Source organism: Trichosurus vulpecula, chromosome 7, assembly GCF_011100635.1.
Source record: "Trichosurus vulpecula isolate mTriVul1 chromosome 7, mTriVul1.pri, whole genome shotgun sequence".
NCBI lineage: Eukaryota > Metazoa > Chordata > Mammalia > Diprotodontia > Phalangeridae > Trichosurus > Trichosurus vulpecula.
In genome coordinates this window covers 97216246-97243169 of record NC_050579.1, presented here as the reverse complement: position 1 = coordinate 97243169, position 26924 = coordinate 97216246, and the positions used below count along the sequence as shown (strand labels likewise).

The 26924-nt window shown below is 40.3% G+C and overlaps 1 protein-coding gene across 1 annotated transcript in view; it reads left to right on the top strand.

Moving 5' to 3' along the window:
• The window catches only part of SNX9 (sorting nexin 9), a 125947-nt gene extending 99451 nt beyond the window's left edge, over positions 1-26496 (top strand). Inside the window, exons 11-18 of the mRNA XM_036767052.1 lie at positions 70-173; positions 3446-3549; positions 8928-9005; positions 14490-14566; positions 16469-16558; positions 19449-19563; positions 21155-21246; positions 24602-26496. Coding sequence (XP_036622947.1) covers positions 70-173; positions 3446-3549; positions 8928-9005; positions 14490-14566; positions 16469-16558; positions 19449-19563; positions 21155-21246; positions 24602-24652 — 711 coding nt within the window. The 3' untranslated portion in view covers positions 24653-26496. The remainder of the gene's footprint in view (positions 1-69; positions 174-3445; positions 3550-8927; positions 9006-14489; positions 14567-16468; positions 16559-19448; positions 19564-21154; positions 21247-24601) is intronic.
• Positions 26497-26924: the final 428 nt, after the last annotated feature.

The window sequence follows — 26924 nt, the reverse complement described above, 5'->3', positions numbered from 1 at the left end:
ATGTCCTGGGAACAAAAGAGACAAGATCTTTGTGCTCACTCCTTTACGTTACAATGTTCTTATTTCTAGGAATGGAAAACCGGGAAGAGGAAGGCTGAAAAAGACGAGCTGGTGGGTGTTATGATATTTTCAACCATGGAGCCAGAAGCCCCAGACCTGGACTTGATAGAAATGTAAGCCGTGCTGTCTCGGTTTCCATCTCTGTCTACTTTTCACCTCCCATGGGTTGGCGATCTAGACCAAGTTGATAATGACCTGAATTCAAACTAGTTGAATAGCCTCTGTGAAGTGGGTTAGCAACGGAGGCCATATTTAATCAGAGTGAGGAAGGACATCATCATAGCTGACACTTACATAGCTCTTTAAGAATTGCACATCACTTCCACATGCATTAGCTCATTTGATCCATTTAATCCAATTTTTTTTCTACCATATAAGGAAACTGGGACCCATATGCCCCACATCATCCTCCCATACTCATTCTAAATCTAGTAATGGTGGTGGTGGTGGTGATTGGCAGGGCGTGGCACCTAAATCTGGGTCTTCAGACTCCAGCTGCAATGTTCTCTCTCCTACACCATGTGCCTCCTCAGGGGGCTGGACAAGATGGCCTCAGAGGTGTGCTGGAGCCACTGGAACCTGAGCATTTACGCCTTAAAAATAGACAAGTGCTTCAAATCAGGACTGCATTCATCCTCTTGTTGACTGTCTAGGCCAGAGGTCAACAAACTATGGTCAGGAGGCCAGTGAGCTAAGAATGTAAATGAGTTTTATTTTGTAAATGAAGCTTTATTGTCTTTAGAAATGTAAAAACCCTTCTTAGCTTACAAGTACAAAAACAGGCCTGCCTCTGGTGTAGACTTTACAGTGATGGAGAAAATGGTAATAATGCAAATTAAATTTAAAATTTAATTATGTGTACTGTTTACATTTTTTGACTTTTTTGGATAGCCATGGGTTAAACATTTAGCAGCACCCCACTGCCTCCAGGGTCCTTTACAGCTCTGAATTTACAGAGCCAACATAAGTGCCTCAGTTTCCTTATGTGTGAAGAAGGAGAGGCTGGACTAAATGAATCAAATGAAATAATATATGCAAACAGGGGCAGCTGGGGGTGCAGTGATAGAGCACCAGGCCTGGAGTCAGAAGGACCTGAGTTCAAGTCTGGCTTCAGACACTTACTGGCTCTGTGACCCTGGGCAAGTCACTTAACCCCGATTGACTCAAAAACAAACAAAATTATATGTAAACAGTCTGAAAACCTTAGGGCTTTATATATGACTTAGTTATCAGGAGACGTAGTGGTGGTAATATTCTGATATCCCTTCCAGCTCTAAAATCTCATGATCCCATGGGAACTCTAACTAAGAGAAGCCAACTTTGCTCCCATCCCCGATTTGTCACCATAACTCCCAGGTCCGTCTCAGTTTCATGTTCCCCTTTAAAGTCTGATGCTTGGCACAGTGTTTAACAGCAGCAATTCATAAGAGGGTTATAAAAATGATAAAGGAGCGTGGAGCCAACAGACAGCCACTTTATCATTCACCAGGACAAAAACCTGTTTGCGTATTTGCCTTGAAAGAAGCAACCCTGAAGCTCTTTTTTTCCCCCATATATGCTTTATAAGAGCTCGTAAAAAGTCCCTTATTTGCTATAGAAAATAATAATAATAGCTAGCAATTTATATAGGACAGTCAGGTTTGCAGAGTGCTTTACAAATATGGTCTTATTTAATCCCCACAACAACCCTGGGAGGTTGGTGGTGTTGTGATCCCCCCATTTTACAGATGGGGCAACTCAGGGAAACAAAGGTTAAGCGACTTGCCCAGGGTCACAGAGCTAGTAAGTGCCTACGGCTGGACTTGAACTCAGGTCTTCCTGATTCTGGGGTCCAGCGCTATCTGTCTACTTTGTAAAAACTGTGATTAGGACTTAAGATACAGTTCTTTTGTTTGTGAAAGAAGCAAAGAAACCTTAGAGTCTTAAGTGTCACACTCTTGGGGGACAGTGAGTGGTCCATTCAGAATTGCTGTCTTCTAATACTAGCTGAAACCAGCCATCAGATATGACACATTTATGATAGGGACAGACTGGAGTGTGTTGAGATTTCATAGAATTTCATCTTACAGAATCAATAAACTGTTTACCTCTGGGTAGCCTTGGTTATCAGATTGCCAGGTGATGATGGAATAAACAAGATTTAAATAAAAAATGGGAATGTTATGATTTGGCTAAGTGAGCTAAAGGTGCAGGCTTCTTTGGGAATTTAACCTTAATGTTCTCTTTATGTCCTTAAAGCAGAAATCATACGTGCCTTGTATTCAGTCTTAAAGTAGTGATACATTTTGTATATACTTTATGCCACATATAAGCTTGAGTGGTAAACAGTGCTTTTAATAAGTTGTTGGGTTTTTTTAATGTGTCTTAAATTTACACAGTCTTTTTTGGAAGCAGCCCAGAATTAACACCCCTTGTTAATCATTCCAGCTTCTTCAGAAGCAGCATGGGAAGAGGTAGCCACTATTCTTATTTTCAGATAGGGAATGCAAAGGACAAAGATGTCTAAGATAGGATCACATGGATGAATGGATCAAAGCCCAGACTGAAGTGGTCCTCTAAAAACCATTGTATATGCATTGCTAAATTCACAAATATTTGAGCATTAATTTCTTGCTAAATCATTCTGAAGACCGGAGTGCATATAATCTTGTCTGCCGAACTCCTATCCGGTCCAGTTTGGAGGTGACATATGGGCTTGCTATGTCAGCAGGCAAAGATAATGGACAGCCAGGTTCCCATCATTGGGGTTGGGTCATGCACTTTGTGGATTGGTTCCCTCCTCCCAGTGTCTGCTCATTCCCTGCTCCACTGCATTTCCACAGAGGATAGAAAATAAAAACTCCATTTTTTTTTTCACCTTCTGAGGATGATTCTAGATCATGGTATCATTTACCCCACTTCATTGAAACTGGTTAGTCTCTTCTCCTGACTACTTTAAGAAACAAGTGTGTTCTGACTCTGCAATATTTGTTATATATTCAGTAAACAGTTTATATGCCCACCAGCGGCTACATCTGCAAACGGTAAATAGCTTACTTAGTAGGCGTTTACATATTAGTAAATTACTCCAAGAGTGAGCAATTAGAAAATTTTAATAAAAGCATTGAATAAATGACGTAGATGTTTTGTTATTTCATCTGTTACTGTTATATTGAATACTTGAGGGGGGATTCTGGGCTTTGAAAAAAAATGACTGGAAAAGTGGGTGAAAAATGTTCCTTCTCCATTAGGGAGGGGCTGATAGACCCCAAACAGAATGTTAGCAGCTATTCTCCACTAGTGGGTCCAGCTGTTTGGCACATTTTGCAGACATCAGTCACAACCCTAACCCCCCAAGGAGCCTCCTCATCTAATCAATCCATGGGTCGTTGTCTTTGCTTCACAGAGAACAGAAATGCGAGGCTGTTGGCAAGTTCACCAAGGCCATGGACGATGGTGTGAAGGAGCTGCTGACGGTGGGACAGGAACATTGGAAGCGGTGTACAGGACGTAGGTCTCACTCCAGGCATTTGTTGACCCTTGTTCGTTGTTGTTATTAGTTTGTTTGAATTTTTGCCACATTAATGAACTCAGTGGCCCCAGAAGAAAATTGGGTAAGTCACCTCAAGGAGATAAAATTTGAAATGGTGGTGCATTGAATAACCTGGGGTTACAAAGACCTGAATTCAAATCCTGCCTCAGACACTTGCTAGCTGTGTTACCCTGGGCAAGTCACCTAAACTCTGTGTGTCTTAATTTCCTCATCTGTAAAATGGGGATAAATCAGCACCTATCTCCCAGGGTTGTTGCAAGGCTAAAATGAGATAACATTTGTAACTCAAATGAGATAGCTGTAGAAGTGTTATTAGCACAGTGCCCAGCATACAGCAGGTGCTACATAAATGCTTATTCCCTTCTCACTCCCTTCCTGAAACTGCTTTTCAGACCTTAAAGTTATTGCTGTTTCTGTTGATATTATTATTAGCCTGACAACTTAGAACCTCCCACGGCAGCACACAGTTAAATTGTAGTCGGTGATGCTAAAGCAGTGTTATTTCTTCATGAGTGTCCAATAGGAATGGTGGTGCTTCGAGTTGCTGTCTCACAGGCTTGCTTTGAGGGCCGAATGTGCTAATGTATATAAAGCATTTTATAAGATTTAAAGCAATTTATGGGGCAGATAAGTGGTGCAGTGGATAGAGCAGGAGCCTTAGAGTCAAGAGAGCCTGAGTTAAAGTCCACCTTCAGACACGTAATAGCTGTGTGACTCTGGGCACGTCACTTGACCCCAACTCCCCTCCCCACAAAAAAGCAATTTACATGTCAGGCATCTGTTGTTACTGCTCATCTTTAACACGTGGGACTGTGAGCTCCTTGAGAGCAGAGACTGGGTTTTGGTTTGCCTTTCTTTGTATCCCCAGAGCTCAGCACGGTGCCTGGGATGGAATAAGCACTTAACAAATACGTGCTCACTCTGATTCTCTACATGTGTAACAGTTTCTGTAGGATTTGCTGAGAACGCCCAGAATGACTTAAAAATTACACCAACTTTGGATGGTATAGAGAGAGAGAATTTAGATTTCTGGTGCCCTTCTGAAGAGTAATTGATGCGTTGCGTACTTTTTTCTTTTAATTAACCCATAAAACACTAAACGAGAAATTTTGTGAAAACTGCCTGTATGCCAAATACTCTGAAAAGCTATTCAGCATTCTGTGAGGGGAACCCTCTATTATCTGGTACCATAGCTGTAGTACAGTGAAAGCCGATACTCTTTAAGGGTAAGCCTCAGACGTTTTAAAATTCTGAACCACCAAAGAGAGAGATGTAATTATGTTAAGGACAGTAAATGGCTTCTTAATATCCTGTGTTTCTTTAGAAACGGATGCATCTATCTATCATGACCATGTCCTCTCTGCCCAAATTTAATTAATCAGAATACCCCATTACTTGGGAAACTGAGAGTTTTAGTTAGTTTTTCTGTTTCCATCGATGGGAATCTACTTTACCACGTGGATTTTTTTGTGGTGTGCTTTTTTTAAAATCAAGTGATTTTAGGTAGATGGGAGAATATATACAATATGCTTTTTTCCCCTCAATCTCTAAGATGCCATGCGTGTGCTTGGCTCTATTGCTGCAATTTCTAGAAATAGCCTGAAAAGATGATATTACTTTTAATAACAGCAATGATAATAGCTAGTACTTATATAGCTCCTACTTGGGCACTTTGCACATAAAGTAGAAAAGCATGAGCAGCGTTCCAGACAGGCAAAATGCCCCTTCTCTTTCCCACCGCCGGAGGAAGCGGCTCAAGGAGGGAGGGGAAGGGCAGTGAGAAAACAGGCATCTCTGGTAATAATGACCGTGTGGTATAATTACTGTCTCAGACCCAGATTTATATGCAAGTCATCCCATAGAAAATGAGCTCTTGTCAACTACCACAAAGCTGGGAACAGAAGCAGCCAGATCAGACCATTAGCTTGGCCCTCTTGGAGGAGAGTTTACCTTTCTCCCCAATTTATAGGCTGACCTATTGAGATGGGCCTCCTAAGGCTCAAAGGTAAAACTGGAAATGCAGTTTCCAGTGTGGCAGACTGATGCTACAAATTTCTGGAACAGTACGGCTAATATAAACATCATTTTATATCTTTCCAGTAATATACAAAGGCATGTGTTGCAAAAGAATACCGGTTGTATTCTTAACCAGAATAACATAGTGATAATTTCTTGTTACTTTGGTACTCAACATAAGACCAAGTTGGGTCATCTTTGTCTGTTTTTATTAAAAGAAAAATGTTCTGGCTTTTTCCAAAACTAAGATGAATCAGAGAAGTGTTAAAAAAAAAAAAAAGGAGACACTAAGTATGGACTGTTACAGATTAATTAGCAAGTTAGGGATCAATAAGCCCCTACCCCCACTTTTCATCTTTCTTTTGTGTTTTTCCCCCCATTAGACTGTAAGCTCCTTGAGGGTAGAGACTGTCTTTTTCATATTTATGTATTCCACTCTAAGCACAGTGCCTGGCACATAGTAGGCACTTATTAAATATTTTCTGACTGGCTGATGGCTGAGTCTCTTGCAATTGTGCCACTACTTTTGAGATCTTTTTCTAAAATGTGGAGAAGAGGTAGCACATTGCCTTTGTGGCATGCTTGTTGCTTTTTCAAGACACTTTCAAATAGTCACATTTTATCCAGAAAAAAGTCATTTAGGATTTGCTGACAAGCCAGCTGCCCCAGCCTGAGGGACATCTGTCAGAAGTAATGACAGCTTTGCTTCTGTCCCGTGGCAGAGAGGACTGATGATGTATTCTGAATACAGAAATGAAGTCTGAAAAGTCACGTCAGCAAGTGTTCAATCTAAAAAAAAAAAATCCATGCTTTTGGCCATAACAAATAGCTCTTATGAACAAAAGAAAATATTTTTACAAAAAAAAAAATACTACAAAAACTGCTGTGTGGCAGTGCACTTTTATAGTTCCCTGAACTATAAAAGTATATCCTTTGTGAGACAAATAGGACAAGTATCCCCCATTTTACAGGTGAGGAAGCTGAGGCTCAAAGAGGTTGGTTGACTCGGCTGGGGTTGCACTGCTGATGGAAAGTAGTAGATATCTTGCTGCTCCCCAGGGTTCTCAGCCCTGATGTTCCCTCACCCCTGAAATGAATCCAAAAACAAAGGTCTGTGAGTCACCCACCAAAGTGTGCAGGCAGCAGGACCCATGTGTTGTGAAACAGTCAAGGCGCGCGTGCGCGCGCGCGCGCACACACACACACACACACACCCCGAGGTGGAAAGAGGGAGATTGGAGGCAGAAGAGCACCTTCTTGCCTGCCACTTCTCCAGGTTATTTTGTACATTGTGCCTTGCTCCTTTCTTCTCCTTCACCCTCTCTGCTTGCCTGGGCAGAATTCTGTGTCCTTCTAAAGGAAATAAAGGGCATCCCAAGAATCTTTGTGGACTTTTAGGCTCTTAAAGCTTAAAGCTGCACTAAGACTTTTGGAACACACTTTATTTAGATTGGCCAGCACTAATTGCTTAGGGAGTGACCTCAAAGGTCCAGTTGAACTATGGAATCCTAATTTGTCCTTCAAACACTTTTGTGGCCCTCTCCCATCCCCCAGAAAGAGCATGGTATGTGAATGATTACATCATATTTGAGGGATGGTGGGTGTGGTTTTACGTACCATTTATTCACCATTTCGTTTGCCAAATCTGGTGTAATTTATTTATGTATGTATGTATAGAATGTATGTGTATATAGGCATGACAGCCTAATAAGCTCATATTTAAGATGTATTTATCACCAAAGAAATAAAGAAGACCCACACTGAAGCCATGCCATGCTTGTGAAACACATGGCAATTATCACGCTCAGTTCCAGATGGTAGAACTGAAGTCCTGAAAAGAAAATGCCATGCAGCTAATCAGATTCATTTAGTTACAGCCCAGATCACCTGACTGCTGCAGTCTACACGTCTTAGTCTAATTCTTCTGGCCAATAGTTTCCCAAGGAATTTAATTATGTTAGAGGTGGCCCATAAGAGAGAGTTCTGGCTCTAGATTTAGGAAGCATTGAGTTCAAATCCAGCTTCAGACACTCACTAGCTGGACGAGTCACATGTGGTCTGTTTGCCTTAGTTTTCTAACCTATAAAATGAAGATAATGATAACAAACTCTTCCCAGAGTGGTTATAAGGGTAAAATTATAGTAAAGCGCTGTGCTGGCTTTTGTTGTTCTTATTCAGAAATGTCTGACTGACTCACGGTGGCCTATAGCATGCCAATACTGTCCATGGAGCTTTCCTGGCAAAGATATTGGAGTGGTTTGCCCTTTCCTCCTCCAGGGGATTAAGGCAAATAGAGATCAAATGACTTGCCCAACGTCACACAGCTTGTAAGTGTCTGAGACCAGATTTGAATTTGGGCCTTCCTGACTCCAGGCCTAGCACTCACTCTTTTTAATGATCCTCCTAGCTGCCTCCAAATGCCAGCTAATTATTTATTTATTAATAATTAACATAAATTTTCAAATATGAATAATGTTTTTTTCTTAAGGCAAAAGATCAACTGTGGAAGTATACAGATACATGAAAAAAAATCCATTATTTAGAAATTGTTTTGGACCAAGTTCTTTCAAATCTATCAAATTTGAAAGGATTTCAAATTTTCAAGTCAGTGGAATCATAGAATAGGAGTTTGAGAACAGGAAAATACCTCAGAGATCAGAGTCCAACTTCTTCACTTTACTGACAAAAAGTCAAGTCCCCAGAAGGTCATAGAATCATGGGTTTGGTGCTGGCAGGGACCTCAGAGGCCTCCCCCATTTTCTAGAAACTGAGGCCCTGAAGGTCAAGTGACTTTCCCATGTTACCCAGCTAATAAGTGTCAGAGGCAGGATTTAAACAAAGGTCTTCCTATCCACTGTGTGAGCTAGCCATGCACACTTCACTAGGTGAGGTGGCCTGTTCAAGGTCACACCACCAGGGAGTGAGTAGTTGTGGTTCAGTGATCTTACTCAGGCTCAAATCAGAAAAAAATATTTAAAATGCTTTGCAGACCCTAAGAGCTATGTAAATGCTTGCAGCTGTTCTTGTCCATTGCCTTTCTACTGAACCACATGACTTAGTACGCCATGATACCTTCCAGCAGTTGATCAGCCATGCAGTGGAAATGTTAAAATACAAACAGCAACCCATGTATTTTTTTTCCTCATAGGAAAATGTAGTAGTGAAAGAGTGAGAAAAGTATTAAAAATCAGAATAAAGTGAAAACAAAGATGTGGACAATGTATTGACTCACATAAGTAGCTTTGATGAATATAAATCGTAGTAGATCATACCATTTTATCCTTAGCTTAACTAATCATTATTTCTTTTCTTTTCTTAGCATTGCCCAAGGAATATCAGAAGATAGGAAAAGCCTTGCAGTGTTTAGCAACTGTATTCAGTTCTAGTGGCTACCAAGGTACATCTTTAATTTATTTGTATATAGACTGAGACATATGCAGTATGATTGATGAATTGGAAGGGACCTCAGACCATCATCTAATCCAGTGGAAGCTATGGGCTAGCCCCAAGGAGTTTATGATCATCCAATCATGGGATAGGAAAATAGGTCATATCCTGCTCTCCTCCTAATAGCCAGTTATGGGCTTTGTCTGTAGTATAACCACATCTACTCTTGTCCCGAAAAACTCCTAATCTGTTGTGTGTCCCACCCCAACATGTGCTGTTCAAGCTCTCAACCTACCACCCTTTGCATTGGGTGTGGACAGAGCACCTAGGTGGATACCCATGGGTGGAGCATCTGCACAGGTGCTATTTGGGAAGATTTTCATACCCACCCCCTAACATCAGATCACTTGATAACTATGACAGGTACACCTTAGATCAAACAGTAGGCTCCATGCTCTGGGAAAGTGACCTTGATTAAAAGCTCTACCCCTCTCCAGTGTTGTAGTCTGTAATCATACCAGAACCCTCCCCCCAGAACAGTATCTCGAGCAAGTCATCAATTGCTCGTCCAAAGCCTAGCACCTTTGTTACAGAGCTTTACATAGGATCTGGAAAGCAAACAAGAATCTGATCCTCGAACATCCTTTTGACTAGGACTTACACTGGTTGAGGTGGTCACATAAAAATCCTTGAAATATCAACATCCTATTTCATTGAGTTGTATGAAGGTAGAGACTTTGAGAATGTAAATGATGAAAGATTGGAGGGAGGAGAAAAGTTTGAAAGGGGGCATAATTTGTGTTCTTCTTGCTAGCTTACTTTCTTTTAGTTGTTCCTGGATCGAGTTCTTCTATGTTTTGTGGAATCAAGTCCATGGCACTCGGTCTTGGGGAACACAGCTGTAATCTTTGCTACTGAGGGAGACAGAGGCTGGTGAACTGCTTGAGCCCAGGAGTTCTGAGTTTTTGGAAAAATAAGGAAGGACTGTTCAAAAGAACAGAGTCCTCGATACTGAACGTATCTTACTTTTGAGCCCATTTATTTGCTAAACTCTCAAAAGTTTTTTTTTTAATCCATATTACATGAAGGTCACTTAGAGCAAAATGTCCCGAGTATTGGATACATATTGCCTTAAGTCTCCTTTGCTCTCATTTGGCATTCTGTCCATCTTGTTCCATAAGTGAAAGTCTCATCTGAATTGTTGGGACAAAGTGTCATTTGACATAATTGTTATTGGAGCTCATAGTGCCTTGTCTCTGTGAATAAGTTACCACTTTTGACTTGCATAGTTCATTTTGTCTCTTCTTGTTTTATGCTATGGAGCAGATTTGTTTTGTTTCTCAACCCGTGATTTCATCAGGGCGGTGAATTCCCAGTGAGGCATGTCCTTTACCAACATGGATTGGCACTTTCTCTGTAATGTATAGTCTAGAGTTGCCAAGGCCACTGGGAAAGGCTCAGTGATTTGCCAGGTCACATAGCCAGGGATGAACCAGGTCTTAGCCAGTATACCATGCAGCCTCTCGTACAACAGATAATTACTAAAAATTGATCTGTTTAAGTATAGGAATGTCCAGTAGGCTGGAATTTTCTTTCTGTTGTCCAGCTCTGTCAGATTTCTGAATGTTTAAAAAGTGATTTGTAGGAACTGCTGAGCTGGGCTTACAGATTCTAATGTCTACCTATTAGGACCTACCAAAATTCAGTTAAATTTAAGCAGCATTTTTGTGACCCATGCTCTGAGGTGTATCAGGCTGTATCAGGAAGAGCACGGGGGTTTGGAGTCCATTGACTCGGGCTTGTGTCCTGACTTTGCCTTACCACCTGATATTGGACATGTGGCTCTGAAGCGCAAGTTCCACATCTGGAAAATGACAGTTCTGGGTTAGATTATCCTCTCTGTAGCTCCTTTCTTCAGGGAACACGTACTGCAGATGGAGAGCAAGAGATGGGGCTTTTAGAAAGTGAACCTTTATCAGTGGAGGGGTTAAGGAAAAAATGTGGACAGGAAATTGTTTATCTCGGGTAATGGGGGATGGGGTGGCGGGGGGGGGGGGGTGGCACAGTCTGCTCACCTGACTTTAATTGGCAGTTAGCACATTCCTGCCATAGTCAAACACAAGAGAGGAGCAAACAAAGATGACCCTCAAGCAGAAATCTAATCATGTCTCCCAGGCCTATCTCCAAGTGACTGGCCTACTTGCCATTCTCTAGACTCAGCATTTCTTTGCCTTTGACACAGGCTGCATGTGTGATGCCTGCTCCGCTCACCTGTTTCTTTTAAATTCTCTAGTTACTTTCAAGGCTCAACTCAGGTGTCACCTCCCTTGGGAAGCCTCTTCTCTACACCCTAGTAGTTAGGGTTCCCTCTCTCTCCTCATGTTACCTTAAACTTCATTAACAATACAAATATCGAATCCCTCCTCTCCTCCCAGTAGAATGTAAGCTCTTTGAGGGCGTGGACTGTTATGGTTTTTTTTTGTCTTTGTTCAGTTGAATTTGGCAGGAAATTGCAAGAGATCCCTCCTTGCCACAAATCTTCAGGTACTTCTACAGGCTGCTAAGGTTTCTGTCCCCACTATTAGAGAATAAAGTTTAATTTATTTAACAGACAGTAAACACAAGCCATAAAGTAACACTCTTATGAAAGGATAATATAGACCAGGAGTCCTTAAACTTGGGGTCCTGAACCTTTTTTGAATTTTATTTTAATAATTATATTTCACTGTCATTGGGTTTCTTTGTTTCCAACATATCATTCTTGATTTAAAAACATTATTCTGAGAACGGAAGCCCATAATCTTTACCACACTGCCAAAATAGAGACTCACACGAAAAGGCTAAGAATCCTTACTATAGGTAATCTAAACAAAAGGGAGAAATTAGATGATTTTAAGAAATGGATTGCAAACCTGGTGCCAGAAGCATGGTTTTGTAACGATGGAGACTTCAGCTGTCTGGACATCTGTCTGCTGGCACTAATGGTCTTCTGCCAAAGGCAGAGAAACTGAGAAATGCAGGATTTGACTTAAAGGTGATTTCATCCTTTAAAAGGTAGAAGAAGAAAAGATAAGAGGAGCTCCAATTCTGAAGTGGATGCTGAAGAGCTCTTTACTAAAATAAAATTGAATGGCAGGAACCTTGGGAAAAGTGACTCCTCCATTACAGAGTTCCTGATAGAGAAGGGGAGAAAACCTAGATACAGTCTGATGTGCACCCTAGATTTGGGGAGAGCACATTTGAAGGCCTTCAATGAAAAGGTGAGCAAGGCCAAAGAGCTTAGTACAGGAGTGGGGAACCTGTGGCCACATGTGGCCTCGGGGCAGGTGCCCCACTCCTGGCTTAGTACTTAGCAGAAGGCATTGGCACGAAGAGGATGTAAAGCTTCGGAGAAGGACATTCTGAAGATGTGCCCAAAAATGAGTCCGAGGAAGAGGAAGAGAAAAGGGCTGCCTAACAGGGAACTCTTAGCAGTCAGCTTATTCTTAAAAGTCACCTGCAGAAGGCAGAAGAAGTAAAAGTACCATTGAGGAGAGATACCAAACGGTAACAATCTTTGAAGCCTAGAATGAGCTTAATTTAAGCTGGTAGTAAAGAAGGACAGCAAAAAAGGCAGAGGGTGTATGTGTGTGTGAGTAAGGGAGAGAGAGAGAATCATAAATTTAGAATTGGAAGGGACCTTGATTGACCGTGGTCAAACAGCTAGCAAATGTTAAAAAGGCAGGATGTGAATCCAGGTCTTCCTAAATTCCAAGTCAAGCATTCTAACCACCATACCACACTGCCTTTTCTAATATGTCCAACCCTAGTCTCTGTAGGATTGCTTAACCTCTTCATTCTATAGGCATCTCAAGTCTGTCCCGAAGAGAACTCATCCTCTTTCTGAAACCCACCCCTCCTCCAAATTTCCCTATCTCTTTTGCTAGCACCACCATCTTAGCCACCCAGGAATACAAACTAGAGGTCAATATTGTTTCTTCACTCTCATCGCCTTCTCTCCCTTCTATATCTAGTTAGTTCCCAAGTCTGTCCACGTCACTCCCCAGATCCAATAAGGTAAAGTTTAATGAAGATAAATGTGAAGTTCTACAGGTGAGAGTTGAAAAAAATCACCTTCACAAACAAGAAACAAGAGTGGAAATTGTAAAGAGGAAGACTTAGGTTTAGTATGAGCAAAATCTTATCAGCATGAGCTCCAATATGAAGCTCGGTGGACTGACTGACTACCCAAAAAGGTTCCCCTCACTAGATGTCTTCACGTTGAATTTGAATAACTATTTCTCAGCATAAGGACATTCTTATTCAATTACAAGTTGGACTAGATGCCTTCTGAGGTTCCTTCCCACTCTTAGGCTTTGTGAAGATTTTCACAAGATTCATATGAATGAATGAATGAAAAAAGCATTTATTGAGCACTTACTCTGTGCTAAGCCTTGGAGAGCACAAATAAAAATGCAAAACAGTCCGTCCCTGACCTCAAAAACTCACATTCCAATAAGGGGAGATAACACGTATAGGAGGGTTTAACTGCCAGTCACATGGCAATGTCCATAGGTCTAGTGGATGTAATCAGTAGGGAAGATAGTATAGTTCAGTGTTCTCCCATCTTACTGAGATGATTATAGTTAGTGACTCCCCTGTTCATTCAGGGGATGTGAGTGGTTCAAATCAGAGGAACAGGGATACTGAGCCTGAGGATCCACTTTGAAGGTGGGTTGAGAATAACTTTTCCAGTACAGGGGACTGCATGGTAGGCGTTCCAGTCAGAAGAGGGCATCCAGTGCACGGTGAGAACTGGACAATGGAGTTGAGTCTGTGGATAGAAAGGTCACTTGGGGCTAAGAAGATTTGCATATGGTAAGACAGGAAGAGCAGACAAGTGGAAAGCAGACCAGCTAGTAGATGGAGACTAGAGAGAAAAGTTGACTCTGCTAATAACCTGGGTCATACTGGTGTACACTTGAGTGTAGCAGAAATCAGATAAAAATGCAATTGGTTACCAGCAGAATGCTGTCTTGATGAATCATAGCAAACTTCAAAGTTGCTGTCACTTCAATATTTTCACAACTTCCTATGAGAGACACTGTTCCATTGCCTACTGCCTCAATATTAACTCTTATCTTTGTTCATAATTACTGGTCAGTATGTTATTGTTATTAAATATGTAATATGTATGACACTATTCTATGTCATTAAAGGGCCTCAGACATTAATTAGGAAGTGTATTGTGTTGTATGTGTGCGTTATATAATTTAATTCATTCAGTCTATGAGTATTTTTAATAAACTACTTGGGTTCCCATTTAAATAGGCTCTTCCCTTTCCAGCCAAGATGGAAGTCACCAACATGAAGCACTTTGCTCCCTCTCTCCTATTTACATATTCAGATGTCTAACCCAGTCATAACAGCAGAGTTCAGAATCCTTTATTCTCTCCCAGTTCTTCTGTTTCTTTTAGCCTTCGTGTCATTGAAGTAAATGCAATTGTATTTTCAGGTGAAACAGACCTCAATGATGCAATAACAGAAGCAGGAAAAACTTATGAAGAAATTGCGAATCTTGTGGCAGAGCAGGTATGAGCACATTGCTACATGATTCTAGGTGAAAAGAAGGCACAGGATGTGCTTCTTTGGTGTTAGCCTTACAGGAGAAAGTTTTCTTCTCCTTGTCCAGATTATTCAGTTCTTAAGAAAACCAAAGGCAAAAAGTTAATTTTAAGAAATCAGACTTTCTTATTTCTTATTTCATGTAACAGTCTAGAACCTTGATTGTGGTGCTGTGGTTCTGAGTTAAAGGACATAGAAAATTTTCATTAAAAATTACAAATAGATTCCCTCTACCAAGAGAATTTACATATAATCAAGTGAATTTATGTAATCTTCAGTAGCCCTGGTTTCTGTTTTTTGAAAAAAAAAATAACCTTTTAGAGGAAGATCTCTCTAAGTTTGCCACTTTTTCGGTTTTAGCTATTACTTTGTAAGCTCATGGGAGTATTTTAGATAACTTAGCAAAAATAGTTTTATTATTCATTAAAATACATATGGCATATCCTAACAAGGACAGTAACTTTTTTTTTAAAGTTAACTTTTCCTTGTTCAGTCATTTTTCAGTGATGTCCAACTCTCTGTGACCTCATTTGGGGTTTTCTTGGCAACGATACCAGAGTGGTTTGCCATTCCTTCCCCAGCTCATTTGACAGATGAAGAAACTAAGGCAAACAGGGTTAAGTGACTGTTGCAACAATCCGGCTAGCGGTAGCTGTGGGGGTGAAAAACCAACACAAGCCCAACAACAAGAATACTGCAAGCACAGGTTCTTTGTATCTGCTTTACTAAGGAAAGTAGTGTTAAGGGGTTAACCATCTCATTTCAATCCAACATACAAATATCATTCCCTTAGTTCAGGGGACAAATCCAGCACCCTGAACTTCAGAGCAAATACAAACAAAATTACAAACATCAACAGACAGACCTTGTCTGATTCAAATCTCAATTCATAGTTACCAGGGTTTAACAGAGTCCGAACATCCGGGTTTACAAGCTGGAGGGCTCTTAACTACTGCTGCCCAGAGTCTCCACATCAACAGGCCTCCAAGAGTGAGAGCCCCCAGCAAATAGCTCTGTATTCTCTTTCTATACACCCTTTAGCCGTCATCAGATCTGAGTGACAAGAACTCCTGAGTGACAAGGGTCCTGCTGTTTCTGGTTTTAGCAACTCCCCTTAGGTCCCAGGGCTTCACGCTCACATAGGCTTAAGCACCTAGTAGATAAGGGTTTGGGCCTAGGGCTTTGCACCTAGTAAGACTCAATCAAAGATAATTAATCATTTTAAAACGGTAACACAGCTAGTAAGTTTTTGAGGCCAGATTTGAACTCAGGAAAGTTAGTTCTTGACTCCAGGCCAGCATTCTATCCAGCTGTCCTAAGTTTACCAAGTAGGAGTAAATTGTTTTCAAAAAAAAATGTAGTAACAAAAATACTACTGCAACCAAAAGGGAAAATAATATCAAATCCAAAAAGTGACTCCAAATTTAAATCCAAAAAGTAGTCAAGTTTCCCAAAGTAGTCTGCTGCCACAGAGATACTATGGATACTATGCTGGCCTTGGAGTCAAGAAGGCAGATTTGGTCTTAGATACTTGTTAGCTGTATGACCCTGGGTAAGTCACTTTAAAAAAAAAAATCTGTTTGCCTCAGTTTCCTTGACTGTAAAATGGGATAATAAGAGTACTTCCCTCCCAGTGCTGTTGACAGGGACAAATGAGATAATTCATCTTTTTCATAATGTGTGCATGTTGTGTCGCTCCAGAATTGCAAAGTGTCCACAAGAGATTTGCTTCTGTTATTCTTGTAGTGAAATATAGTTGAACATTTAAAACACAACACCTCAGACTTAATTGGTATGTAGGCTGTGGGTTAAAAACAATTTACTTTTTCTTATTTGATCTGTCACTTATCACCAACATATATATTTTAGCCAAAGAAAGATCTCCACTTCCTGATGGAATGTAATCATGAATACAAAGGATTCCTTGGCTGTTTCCCTGACATCATTGGTGCTCACAAGGTATCTTGATCTTGAACTGACAAAGCATTGCCACGTTCCTCAAAGATAATGGGCTAGAGATCAACAGTTACTCTTCTTGGTTGTTTAACATCCTTTTATAATGATTGGGAAGAGGGGGGGAGTTTGAAGTAACCTGGCACTGTGCGAAACTTTTATATCTCTACAGAAGTGTTGTTTGTGGGGCTATGATGGAAAATTTGTGGATGGCTTTTACTCAGTTTACAATCCCATTTTTACAGGCTTAGAATAGATGAAACTATTTTCTTCTTTTACTAATATACTTAAGATGAGTCTCAAAGACAAAAATATATGCTTTTGAGTGCAATAAAAAAAAACCAATTACCCAACAGAAAGAGAATGGACCCAGTAGCCCTCTCCTCATAGAAACACATAAAATTCTCTGCCTGGGTTGTTGGTTCTCACCTGTTGCTTCCTGTGAAAATAAAACCAATATTGGTGTGTCTCTGAAATTAATAAGAGATGTTTGGTGAGTTGAACTTTAATGGCTAACAGTACTATCGATGTATTTACCAGAATTCACCAGGAAGGAACCATAAATCTTCCAACTCTTGAGCATTTTAAAATAAAACCAGCTCCCCTTTCTGTTTGCTTCTGCGCTCACACAGCCAAAACCCCAGTTCAGAGCCTCCTCACCTCTCCCTTAGATTAATGCAGCAGCCTTCTCATTGGTATTCTTGTCTCCAGCCTCTTCCCCTCTCCAAACCGTCCTCCACACAGCTGCCAAATTAATATTCCTAAAGCACAGGACTGATTTTGTTACCCCCCTTCTCAATAAGTTCCAGTGACTGACTCCCCGTTGTCTCTAGGATCAAATACACACTCCTTTTTTGGTATTTGAAACCTTTCCTAAGCTGGTTCCATCTTAGAGAATGGGCTGCTTAGACATTATTCACTTTCACGAACTCTATGCAGCTTCAGTGACCTACTAGCTATTCTCCATCCATGACAGTCAATTTCCTGTCTCCATGCCTTTGCACATACTGTGCCCCGACCCCAGCCTCCATGCCTAGAGTTCATTTCCTCCTTGTCTCTTCTTCGTAGAATCCCTAACTTCCTTCCAGACTCCTCTCACCACCTCTTTACAGTAGGCCTGTCTTCATTCTTCCTCCTCCATCTCCAATTGCTCACTTAGTTTCTCTCTTCCTGGACCCAAGGCTAGGCTGTGCTTGCCGGCATAGCCTCTTTTAGAATTTCAGTTTATGGTGGTGTTGGCTGGATTTGGACAGTTTTGTTTTTAATGTTTATCAGCAGAGTCTCAACAGTGGGGCAATCAAAGGACGTAATTGTTCCCCTGTAACCCAGCTTAACAATTTTGGCATGGTTCTAAATAATTGAAATAGCATGAAAGAAGGGAAACTCATATGAATGCATGTTTTTTTCAGTTTTGCAGGGTGTTCTGTAAAACTTGGAATGACCCGGCTTTTAGTAAGAATTCCTATTATTAGAGTAAGAAGTTTGCTTTGTCTCTGGAATGGCATGACAGCCTAAGTTGCAGAATATCAAATAAACAAAATCCTCCCTCTTGACTTTTCTGGTTTTGTTCATCTTGTCATTCCCAGACACCTAAGCTCAAAACTTTAATGCCATCTCTGGCTCTTCCCGCATGATTCCTTTCCTTTTCTACCCCCAAAAGTACATACCTATCCGGTAAGTTGCCACATCATCTCTTTTTAATTTTTTCAATTAACAAACATTTATTTTCTCTCCTCTCCATTGGAAAAGAATAGACAAATAAAACCTTTGTAATAAATATGCATAATTAAAGGTGGTAGCCTAATAGAATGATACACAGTTTTGGACATGAGCAATATGGGAATTTGTTTTACTTGACTCTTTGTTTGTTACAAGAATTTTGGGTGGGGAGGAAATGAATGCTTGATAGTTGAAAAAAAAATTTAATTTAAAAATATGAATAGTCAAGTAAAACTAATTCCCACGTTGGCTATGTCCAAAAAATATGTTTCATTCTTATTGAGTGCATCACCTCTCTGTGAGGAGGTGGGTAGCACGGATGTGTCTTTATCAGTTAATTGCTCTACATTGTCTCTTGAATCTGGCCGCCTTTTCTGTTCCTAATGCCACTCTGCGGTTCAGACCCTCATTTCCTCTCAAGTTGACCATTGCCGTAGACTCCTAGTGGGTTTCCCCCACTTCCGTTGTTTTTGCCCTCTGATCCATGCCATGCACTAGATCTTCATAATACAGAGTTCTGATCACGTCACTCCACTTCTCAGAAGCCATTAGTCGACTCTCCTATTACTTAATAAGCAGCATCCGGTCCCCTCAGAGCCGGGACACCCAGGGTCTTCCACAGTCTGACTCCAAACTGCCATCTCTACCCTTGTTTCCAATTATTCGCCTCTAGTTTATGCTTCAGCTGGTTTGGACTACTTTACATCCCATGATTTCCTGCCTCACTACATTTGCTGATAACCTCCTGTGCCTATGGAATGCCCACTACCCTTTCTTCTGTCTGTTGACGTTGTATTCTTCTTTTAAGACCTCTTTCACAAAGCCTTAGTTGATTTCCCTTTCTGCTCCTTTGAAATCTCATTGCTTTCTTTTTAGCTGCCTGTGCATTTATATTCCCTTTTGTGTTGGGATGATCTGCATACACTTATCACAACTCTTGCTGCTACTTGTGAGGCAAGGATCATGCTTCATTTATCCAGGCCTTTTGCAGCAACTGACAAGGGTCGGTGGTTATTCAACTGTTTGGTTGCTTCCTCTGAAGAACAGTGTAGAGATCCCAAGTGTCTGCTTTGCTGTATTTTAGAACACAGGAGTATCTTTCTCATTGAAACTAGGATGTATGGAAGACTTGTTTTTTATTGGCTTAGCTAATGATGCCTGATTTTGTATTTGACAGGGAGCAATAGAAAAGGTGAAAGAAAGTGATAAATTGGTTGCAACCAGTAAAATCACCCCCCAGGACAAACAAAACATGGTGAAGCGTGTAGGTGTGATGTCTTATGCCCTGCAAGGTAAATATGAAAACTCGTCGTCTAATTGTGGTTTGTTAGCACTAGCTGCCACTCAAGGTTATTGTTTTTAAATGTAGAAACTCCCTGTCAGAGACCAATGAAATTCAAATATAAACAAGAATTAGGTGAATGACTTTGAAGAAAACTTACCACTGAATCTAAAATGTACCTTTAAAATACTTAAGAAGCTTCTGTGTTTCCTCTAATCACAAGCATAATCAGAATCTCTGTCATATTTAATCACGCTTTCCCACAATTGGCTTATTTAGACACAATGGGCAACTTATTTGAACACAAACTTTTTTAGTATTTTTTTTCTTATAGCATATGAAAGTCACCTCTTTATCTCTCATTGCCAATAACTTTAGCTTTATCTTTTCACATCTCAGGGTTAAATTTGGGGGATTCTTTTGTCACCATGGTCTGGAACCCACTCCCCATCTCATTTCTTCAAATTTCAGCCTTTTTGTCCTGTACAATAGATTTTGAGCTGCTCTGAGGTTAACTCAGCTGTCAGGGCCAAAGCAAACCAGGGCTAGGTTTCCTAGTAGATAAAGAGCAGTTGGGTTTGATATTTTCTATAGAAAGAGTGCATATGACATTTTAAATTTGATTCTTTTTTAGGATCATAAATCATAAAAAGTTTTATTAAATAATAATGAAGCTAGAAGGTGAAGTAAATAGAGCACCAGGCCCCAATTCAGGAAGACCTGAGTTCAAATGCAGCTCCAGACACTTACTAGCTGTGTGACCTTGGGCAGGTCCCTTACTCCTGTTTGCCTCAGTTTCCTCATTTGTAAAATGAGCTGGAGAAGAAAATGGCAAACCATTACACTGTAATGTATCTTTGCCAAGAAAAACCTAAATAGGGTCAGAAGGAGTTAGATACGACAAAAGTAACTGAATGATAAGACCTCCCAGGGATGTTGGGAGGGTCAAATGAGGTAGCATTTGTAAAGCAGACCTTAAAGCACTATGTAAATGTTAGTAGCGATCATTGACAACTTCTACAAGAGAACTTTAGGGGTTAATCAGTCTAAAATGTGGGTTTACCTTTAAAATACCTAAGAAGCTTCTGTGTTTCCTATGATCACAAGCATAATCAGAATCTGGTTACCATGTGCAGGGATCCCCTTTACATCCCCCTTTAACGTAGTAATACCAAAAATCAAAGGCTGCTAAGCTGTATAGTGTTTGGAGTGCTGGCCTTAGAGTCAAGAAGAACTGAGTTTGAATCCTGCTGTAGAAACCTGTTAGCTGTGTGGCCAAGAGCAAGTCACCTGACCGCTTTTGGCCCCAGATCTTCCTGACTCTGGGTCTTGCTCTATCTACTGCCCCTTGTCGCTGCCTCACAAAGGCTTTCTTTCTATGATAGTCACTAATTTACATTAATTACGTTCATCAAGAAATGTTTATCTGCTGTAGGCTTAATTTAGTGTTATCCTTCTCCCAGTCAGTCTCTTACGAGGGTTTGAATGCGCTCTGAAGGCAGCAAGGTTAAATTCCTTTGGATGAGTAATCCTCACCAAGGAGGAGAGTCATTTACTTTGGGAAATCTCAAGCTGACTTATGTCTTGGGTTTTGATTGCAGCGGAGATGAATCACTTTCACAGTAACCGGATATATGACTATAATAGTGTCATCCGCCTGTATCTGGAGCAGCAGGTACAGTTTTATGAAACGGTAAGTTGGCATTCCTTTGTCAGACATTTGCACTGGTGGGCTCAAATTAAAATGTAATGTCACTGTGCTGAAATTCATTCATTCCATTCAACTGTATTTATTACTTGCAATTTTGGAAGTAAAGTATTAGCCTTTTTAAATTAAGAGAGGTGATTTTTTAAAAATTATTACTTTTATTTTTATATCACCATCATATCCAGACCTGTCCTTCCCTACTTCCATACTCAGTGAGCCATCTCTTGTAAAGGAATAAAAAGGAAAAAAAGTAATTCAGCCAAACCAGGGGTGGGGAACCTTCGGCCTCGAGGCCACATGTGGTCAAGGGTTCCCCACCCCTGAGCTAAACTGACCAAAACATCCACTGAGTCTGAAAGTATATGCAGGGTTGCATACCCGTAGGTCCCCACCTCTGCAAAGAAGGGAGGGAGGGAGGTTTTGTCCTCTTGTGGCAAAGCTTGGTCATTAAAATCACACAGTGTCCCTTTTCAGGTTTTTGTTCTTCTACATTGTTGTCCCGGTTCTGCTTGTTTCACTCTCTTATCCTTTTTTAAGGCTTCCTGTCCTTCAATAAGTTCTTCATATATAATTTAATGATATTAATTTAGTAATAATCCAGGGTATTTGTATTCCATAATTTGTTTAGCCACTGCACAGTCAAGAGCCATCTACTTTGTTTCAAAATCTTTGCACTGCTAAAAGTGAGAAGTGCCGATATGATTATTTTGGTGTGTGTTGGAACTTGCTTTCTGTCTTTGAGCTCCTTGGGCTATATGAGCAGCAGTGGCATCTCTGGATTAAATATCTCAGTCACTTTCTTAGTATCATTCCAAATTGCTTTTCACAATTTTTAGACCAATTCTCAGCTCCCCCAGCAGTGCCTTAGTGTTTCTATCTTTCCTCCGGTTTTTGACGTCTTTGCCAATTTTGTTAAGTACAAGGTGAAACCTGAAACCTCCAAGTTTTATTTCAGTTTGAACTTCTCTTATTATTATAAGTGATTGGGAGGGGAGGTGAATATATCAACTACTTTTTGAAAGATCTTTCTTTTATGCCTTTGATTTTTCTCCCTCGATACCAGAAAAACATTCTGTTCTCTTCTGAAGGAGAAAGAAACTTGCATTCTTAAAACCCTAAGAATTCCCTATTTTGTTCCCACCTTCCGCCCTACTTAATGGCCAGTGGGCCGCGTATGAATCATCCATTTCTCTGGGTACCAGGAACACTGCTAAATGAGATGAGATCATCCCACCACTATAGTAGGCTTTACAGTGTGTCTCCTCAGCAGGGAAAGGAGACTGGAACAGAGATTAAACCCAGGGCTTTTATTTCTTTTTGTGAAAGAGGGGTTTCACAGTCAGCAAGGATTTTGTGTACCAGAAGGAGATTTAAAAAGCAAAGTCTCTCTCTCTCTCTCTCTCTCTCTCTCTCTCTCTCTCTCTCTCACACACACACACACGCACACAGAGTCACTCAAGACATAATACATAAGAAAGCTAATATAACATGTCATCAGGCTGTATGTAAAGCAAATAAGAAACATAAACCTGAAAAGCTAATGAAGACCAAAGCTTTTGTTCTAAATTCCCCCAGGCACATACTTAGGCATGCAATCAGCTGTTCTGTGTCAGGTACAGTTGAGCAGCTGCTTTGCCTGCCCATTTTTAATTCCATGGAAACAGTGGAGCTATATCTATTATCCTAGGAACCTTCCATCCTCATGAGTGCAAAGGTAACTGACCCACCAGGGTTAAGTATCTTCTTTCCACCAAGGTTTTAACCCAAGCAGAAAATTCACTGTATCCATCCACCCCTGACCTCTGAGGTCAGACATTGTGCTGAACACGTGCCTCAAATATATTACTGTACATACCAAATATATTAGTATATATACATATAACAGCTAGCTCTGATGTGCCTTATCTGTGTATGTTTGTGAAGGTGATCATCCTGGAAAACAGGGGAACATACCACCCTCCTCTTAGTGGAGAGGCTGGGGGCTACTGGGGTAGAAGGCAGAATGTCTTTATAAATTATCAGATGCAGTCACTGTATTGGGTGTTTTTGCTTAAAGCAGAGGTTCTTATCCTTGTTTTTTTCCTGGATACCTATGGCCATCAGGTGAAACCTATATAAAATACATAGGATTACAAAGGAAAATAATAATGAAATATATTCATCAGATTTAAAATTTATATATATGCAAATATATTGCACTTATTTATAGTATATATCTACATATTTTATATTTGTGTATATGTAAATATAATACATATATATGAATATAAAAATATGTTGTAATTACATACATAATTTACACATCTCATTTTAGCCTCACAAAATCTTGGAGAGTAGATAATCTCTGATTACAGATAAAGAAACTGAGGCCTTCTAAGACCTTCATGAACCTTCTAGCCAAGTTAATGGACCCCAGGTTAAGAATCCCTGATTTAAAGGAAAGACTCAGTCTTTTTTGGGGGGGGGAAGGGCAGTTGGGGTTAAGTCACTTGCACAAGATCACGCAGCTAGTATATGTGTCAAGTGTTTGAGGCTGGATTTGAACCCAGGTCCTCCTGACTCCGGGGCCGGTGCCCTACTTACTGTGCCACCTAGCTGCCCCAGGAGGCTCAGTCTTGAGGAGAGGAGGGGTATTTACAGAAATTACTATGATGTAAAATCAAAAAAAAATTCAACAAGACTTAGTCTTTTAAAAATAAAAGTTTCTTTTATTATTTTTATTTATTCATTTTTTAAAAGTTAGTTGGTAACAGAAGGTATGAGAGAGAGTTGAACTCTGGAGAATTTAAGTAGGCAGCAGTCTGCTGTGCAATAAAGTTCATATATTTGGCACTAATCATGTGGGGTGTGTGTGTGTGTGTGTGTACATACATTAGAATGGCACATTGCTTCTGTGATCTGGGAAAGTCTTTGGTTTTTGTTACCTCTTGGAATATTTGGTTCAGAAAGTTCTGGAGGTTCTAGAACCTCCATAAGGTTGGGGGAGCCACTGCGCATGGTGATGGGCCACATCTTGTTTTCTCTTATAAATTGTCATCATTGTGGCCGCTATGCTTTACTTCACAGGATCATTTTAAGATACTTTGAAATATTTTTATGGCCCCGGGTTATGGTTGTTGATAGACAATATTTCAAAATTTTAGATTTAACTTGGGCACCTGAGAAAGTATGCCCTTTAAAAACATAACTGTCTGTTTTCAGCAAAGATTACAAATATTCTTAAAATGTTTGACTCATAATAATTACAAAGAATTAAAAAGAAGGTAAAATGGGAGGAGGGGGTGGAAGGTAGCATGACTTCTGTATGTAATTTGTTTTAACATGTGAACTTTTCTTCCAGATCGCAGAAAAGCTGAGGCAGGCCCTTAGCCGCTTTCCAGTGATGCAGTGATGTAGGCCAAAGCAAAGAAGGGACATGAAGAATACTCCGAAGTGCTTCTTTCTGACTTGGGGCAATGCAATTTAAAGTTTGTTTTCTGTTCTTTTTCTTCTTTCACCATCCCCTGAAAAATCCCAAAAATAACTGAGTTGAAGAAAAAAACCGAACCCACAAAATTAAGATGTTTACTTTATTAACTAGCCTGAATGCATCATTTATTGAAGGGTGTCCCTTTTTTCAAAGTTCATTTTTCATATCCATTATTTAAAAAACAAAAATTTGTCTATTTTTTGGAAAGGACTTCAGATTGCTGGGATTTGTTAATGAAAAGTTAAGAGTTTTTCCCATTGATTTTTATATAGATTCCTAATCTCTAAGTCACATAAAATCTTCTAGTTCTTACCCAATGTCGGATAATTACTAATTTCTTTAAAAACATGAAATATGCCAGAATAAAAATATATATATGTTTGTATATTTTTATAATTCTACAGTCTTTGGGGGATTCCTATCTACTATTTAGCAAAATCTACATACATTTCATTTACACATTTGAAACACAACTGCTTACATTGAGGGGGAAGGTTCCAGGAGGGGGGTGAAAGGGGAGCCCCTGCGATTTTTAGGTCTCTGTCATGTTCTAAAGGTGTTTCACCATTTACCTCTTTAAAAGGATTCAAACCTCACAAAATGCACACTTAGGTTCCTTTCCCTGCTCCTATTTCTTCACTTACCCACTGTCTTAAAAGTAATTTCTGCTACACTGCCCTGGTGGCCCACGAGGATTTGTGTTTCTCTTGGTTACCCCTCATTTCTCCTTTCAAATTGGAGTCAGAGGGGGAATCACCAGCAGAAACCATTGGTCAGGAGCATCATTAACATCCTTCACTCGTGATTCCCTCCCCTCCACTGATGAGGCAGTAGATATCGTAGGCATGAAAAGGGCACTTTGTGGGGAAAGGAGCAAGTTGAACACTCCCCACAGATGTTTCCACCCTTTATTCCTTTTGTTGTTCAACCCTCCCCCAGATATTACAGAATGCTGGTGAGGGCGTAACCCCTACCAGGTACCGAATCTTTATGTTGTAGCATCGTGCCTCCATTGGTTACTCTTTTCATCTGGGAAGGTGAGGGAAGAAATGGAAAAGCACAGTTCCGTCACTTAACAGCAGAAGACGGAAATGACCCTCCACTCTCCCACCTCCCTCCCACACCCATTCCCCTGCCAAGGCATTGGAAAAGCATGGAGACTGTCTTTCAGGTGATGGATACAATGTGAAGCCTGAGGAGTGGACAGTAATTCTCAGGGCCTTTGTGTTCAAGAGGAGGTGCGAGGACACCGTTTTCCCACTGGTTGTATCTTGTGCACAGCCTTACTTCAGACAGAATTGCTCCAGCTGCCTATATTTCGCTTACTGCCAAATATAGCTTCGACAAGTCAAGTGACTTAACACCCTGAGGCTGACACATCAGAAAATCATATAACTACAGAGGGGCAGGGGATATTTTCTTAGCTCTGGGGGCTCTCTCACTCCACTGTCGTACATTACTTTCATTTTTCTGTATTAATGGTTAGAGAAAAGGAAAAATAGAGGCCAGCATAAAAGAAAACCAAAAATAAATCAATAAAATGAGGGTGAGTATGTGAGAACATCTTACGCTTCAGTGTCAGGGGTTTTTGTTAATATTTTATAAATAATTACCTCCCCCCAAGTTTTTTCCTTTTATAAAATTCCATAGAGCCATGTTTATGATACAGCCATTTAATATATGTACAAATTGTAAAGAATGTGTATAAATATTTTACACCAAATGCATGTAGAAGCAACTTAAAAAATAAATTGTTAAAAACTGTACAGTAAATTCTCAAAGCACTTTTTCAAAACAATACCTCAGCATTTTTATTTTTTTCCCACTTGAATTGTTGTTTGATGTGTGTTGTTTCTGAAAAACAGGATGGGGTGTGAACTTTTTTCATTTAACTTACTAGGTTTTTTTAAAATAAGTTCTACTTTAAATAAAATCCACTTTCTCTCCCTCCTATATCCCCTTCTCCCCACCCCTAGATGAGAAAGCAGGAGACACACTGTGTCCCAGGCACTGTGAATTTAAGTAGCTCGCACTCTTGGGGAGACAAGCAAACAAATACGTACAGATAATCAATATCCAGGATACAGTAGTCAACAGAGGGAAGACACTGGAGTTTAGAGGGATTGGGAATGGATTCCTGTAGAAGGTGAGATCATAGCTGGGACTGGAGAAGACACATGACTGAGATGAGGAG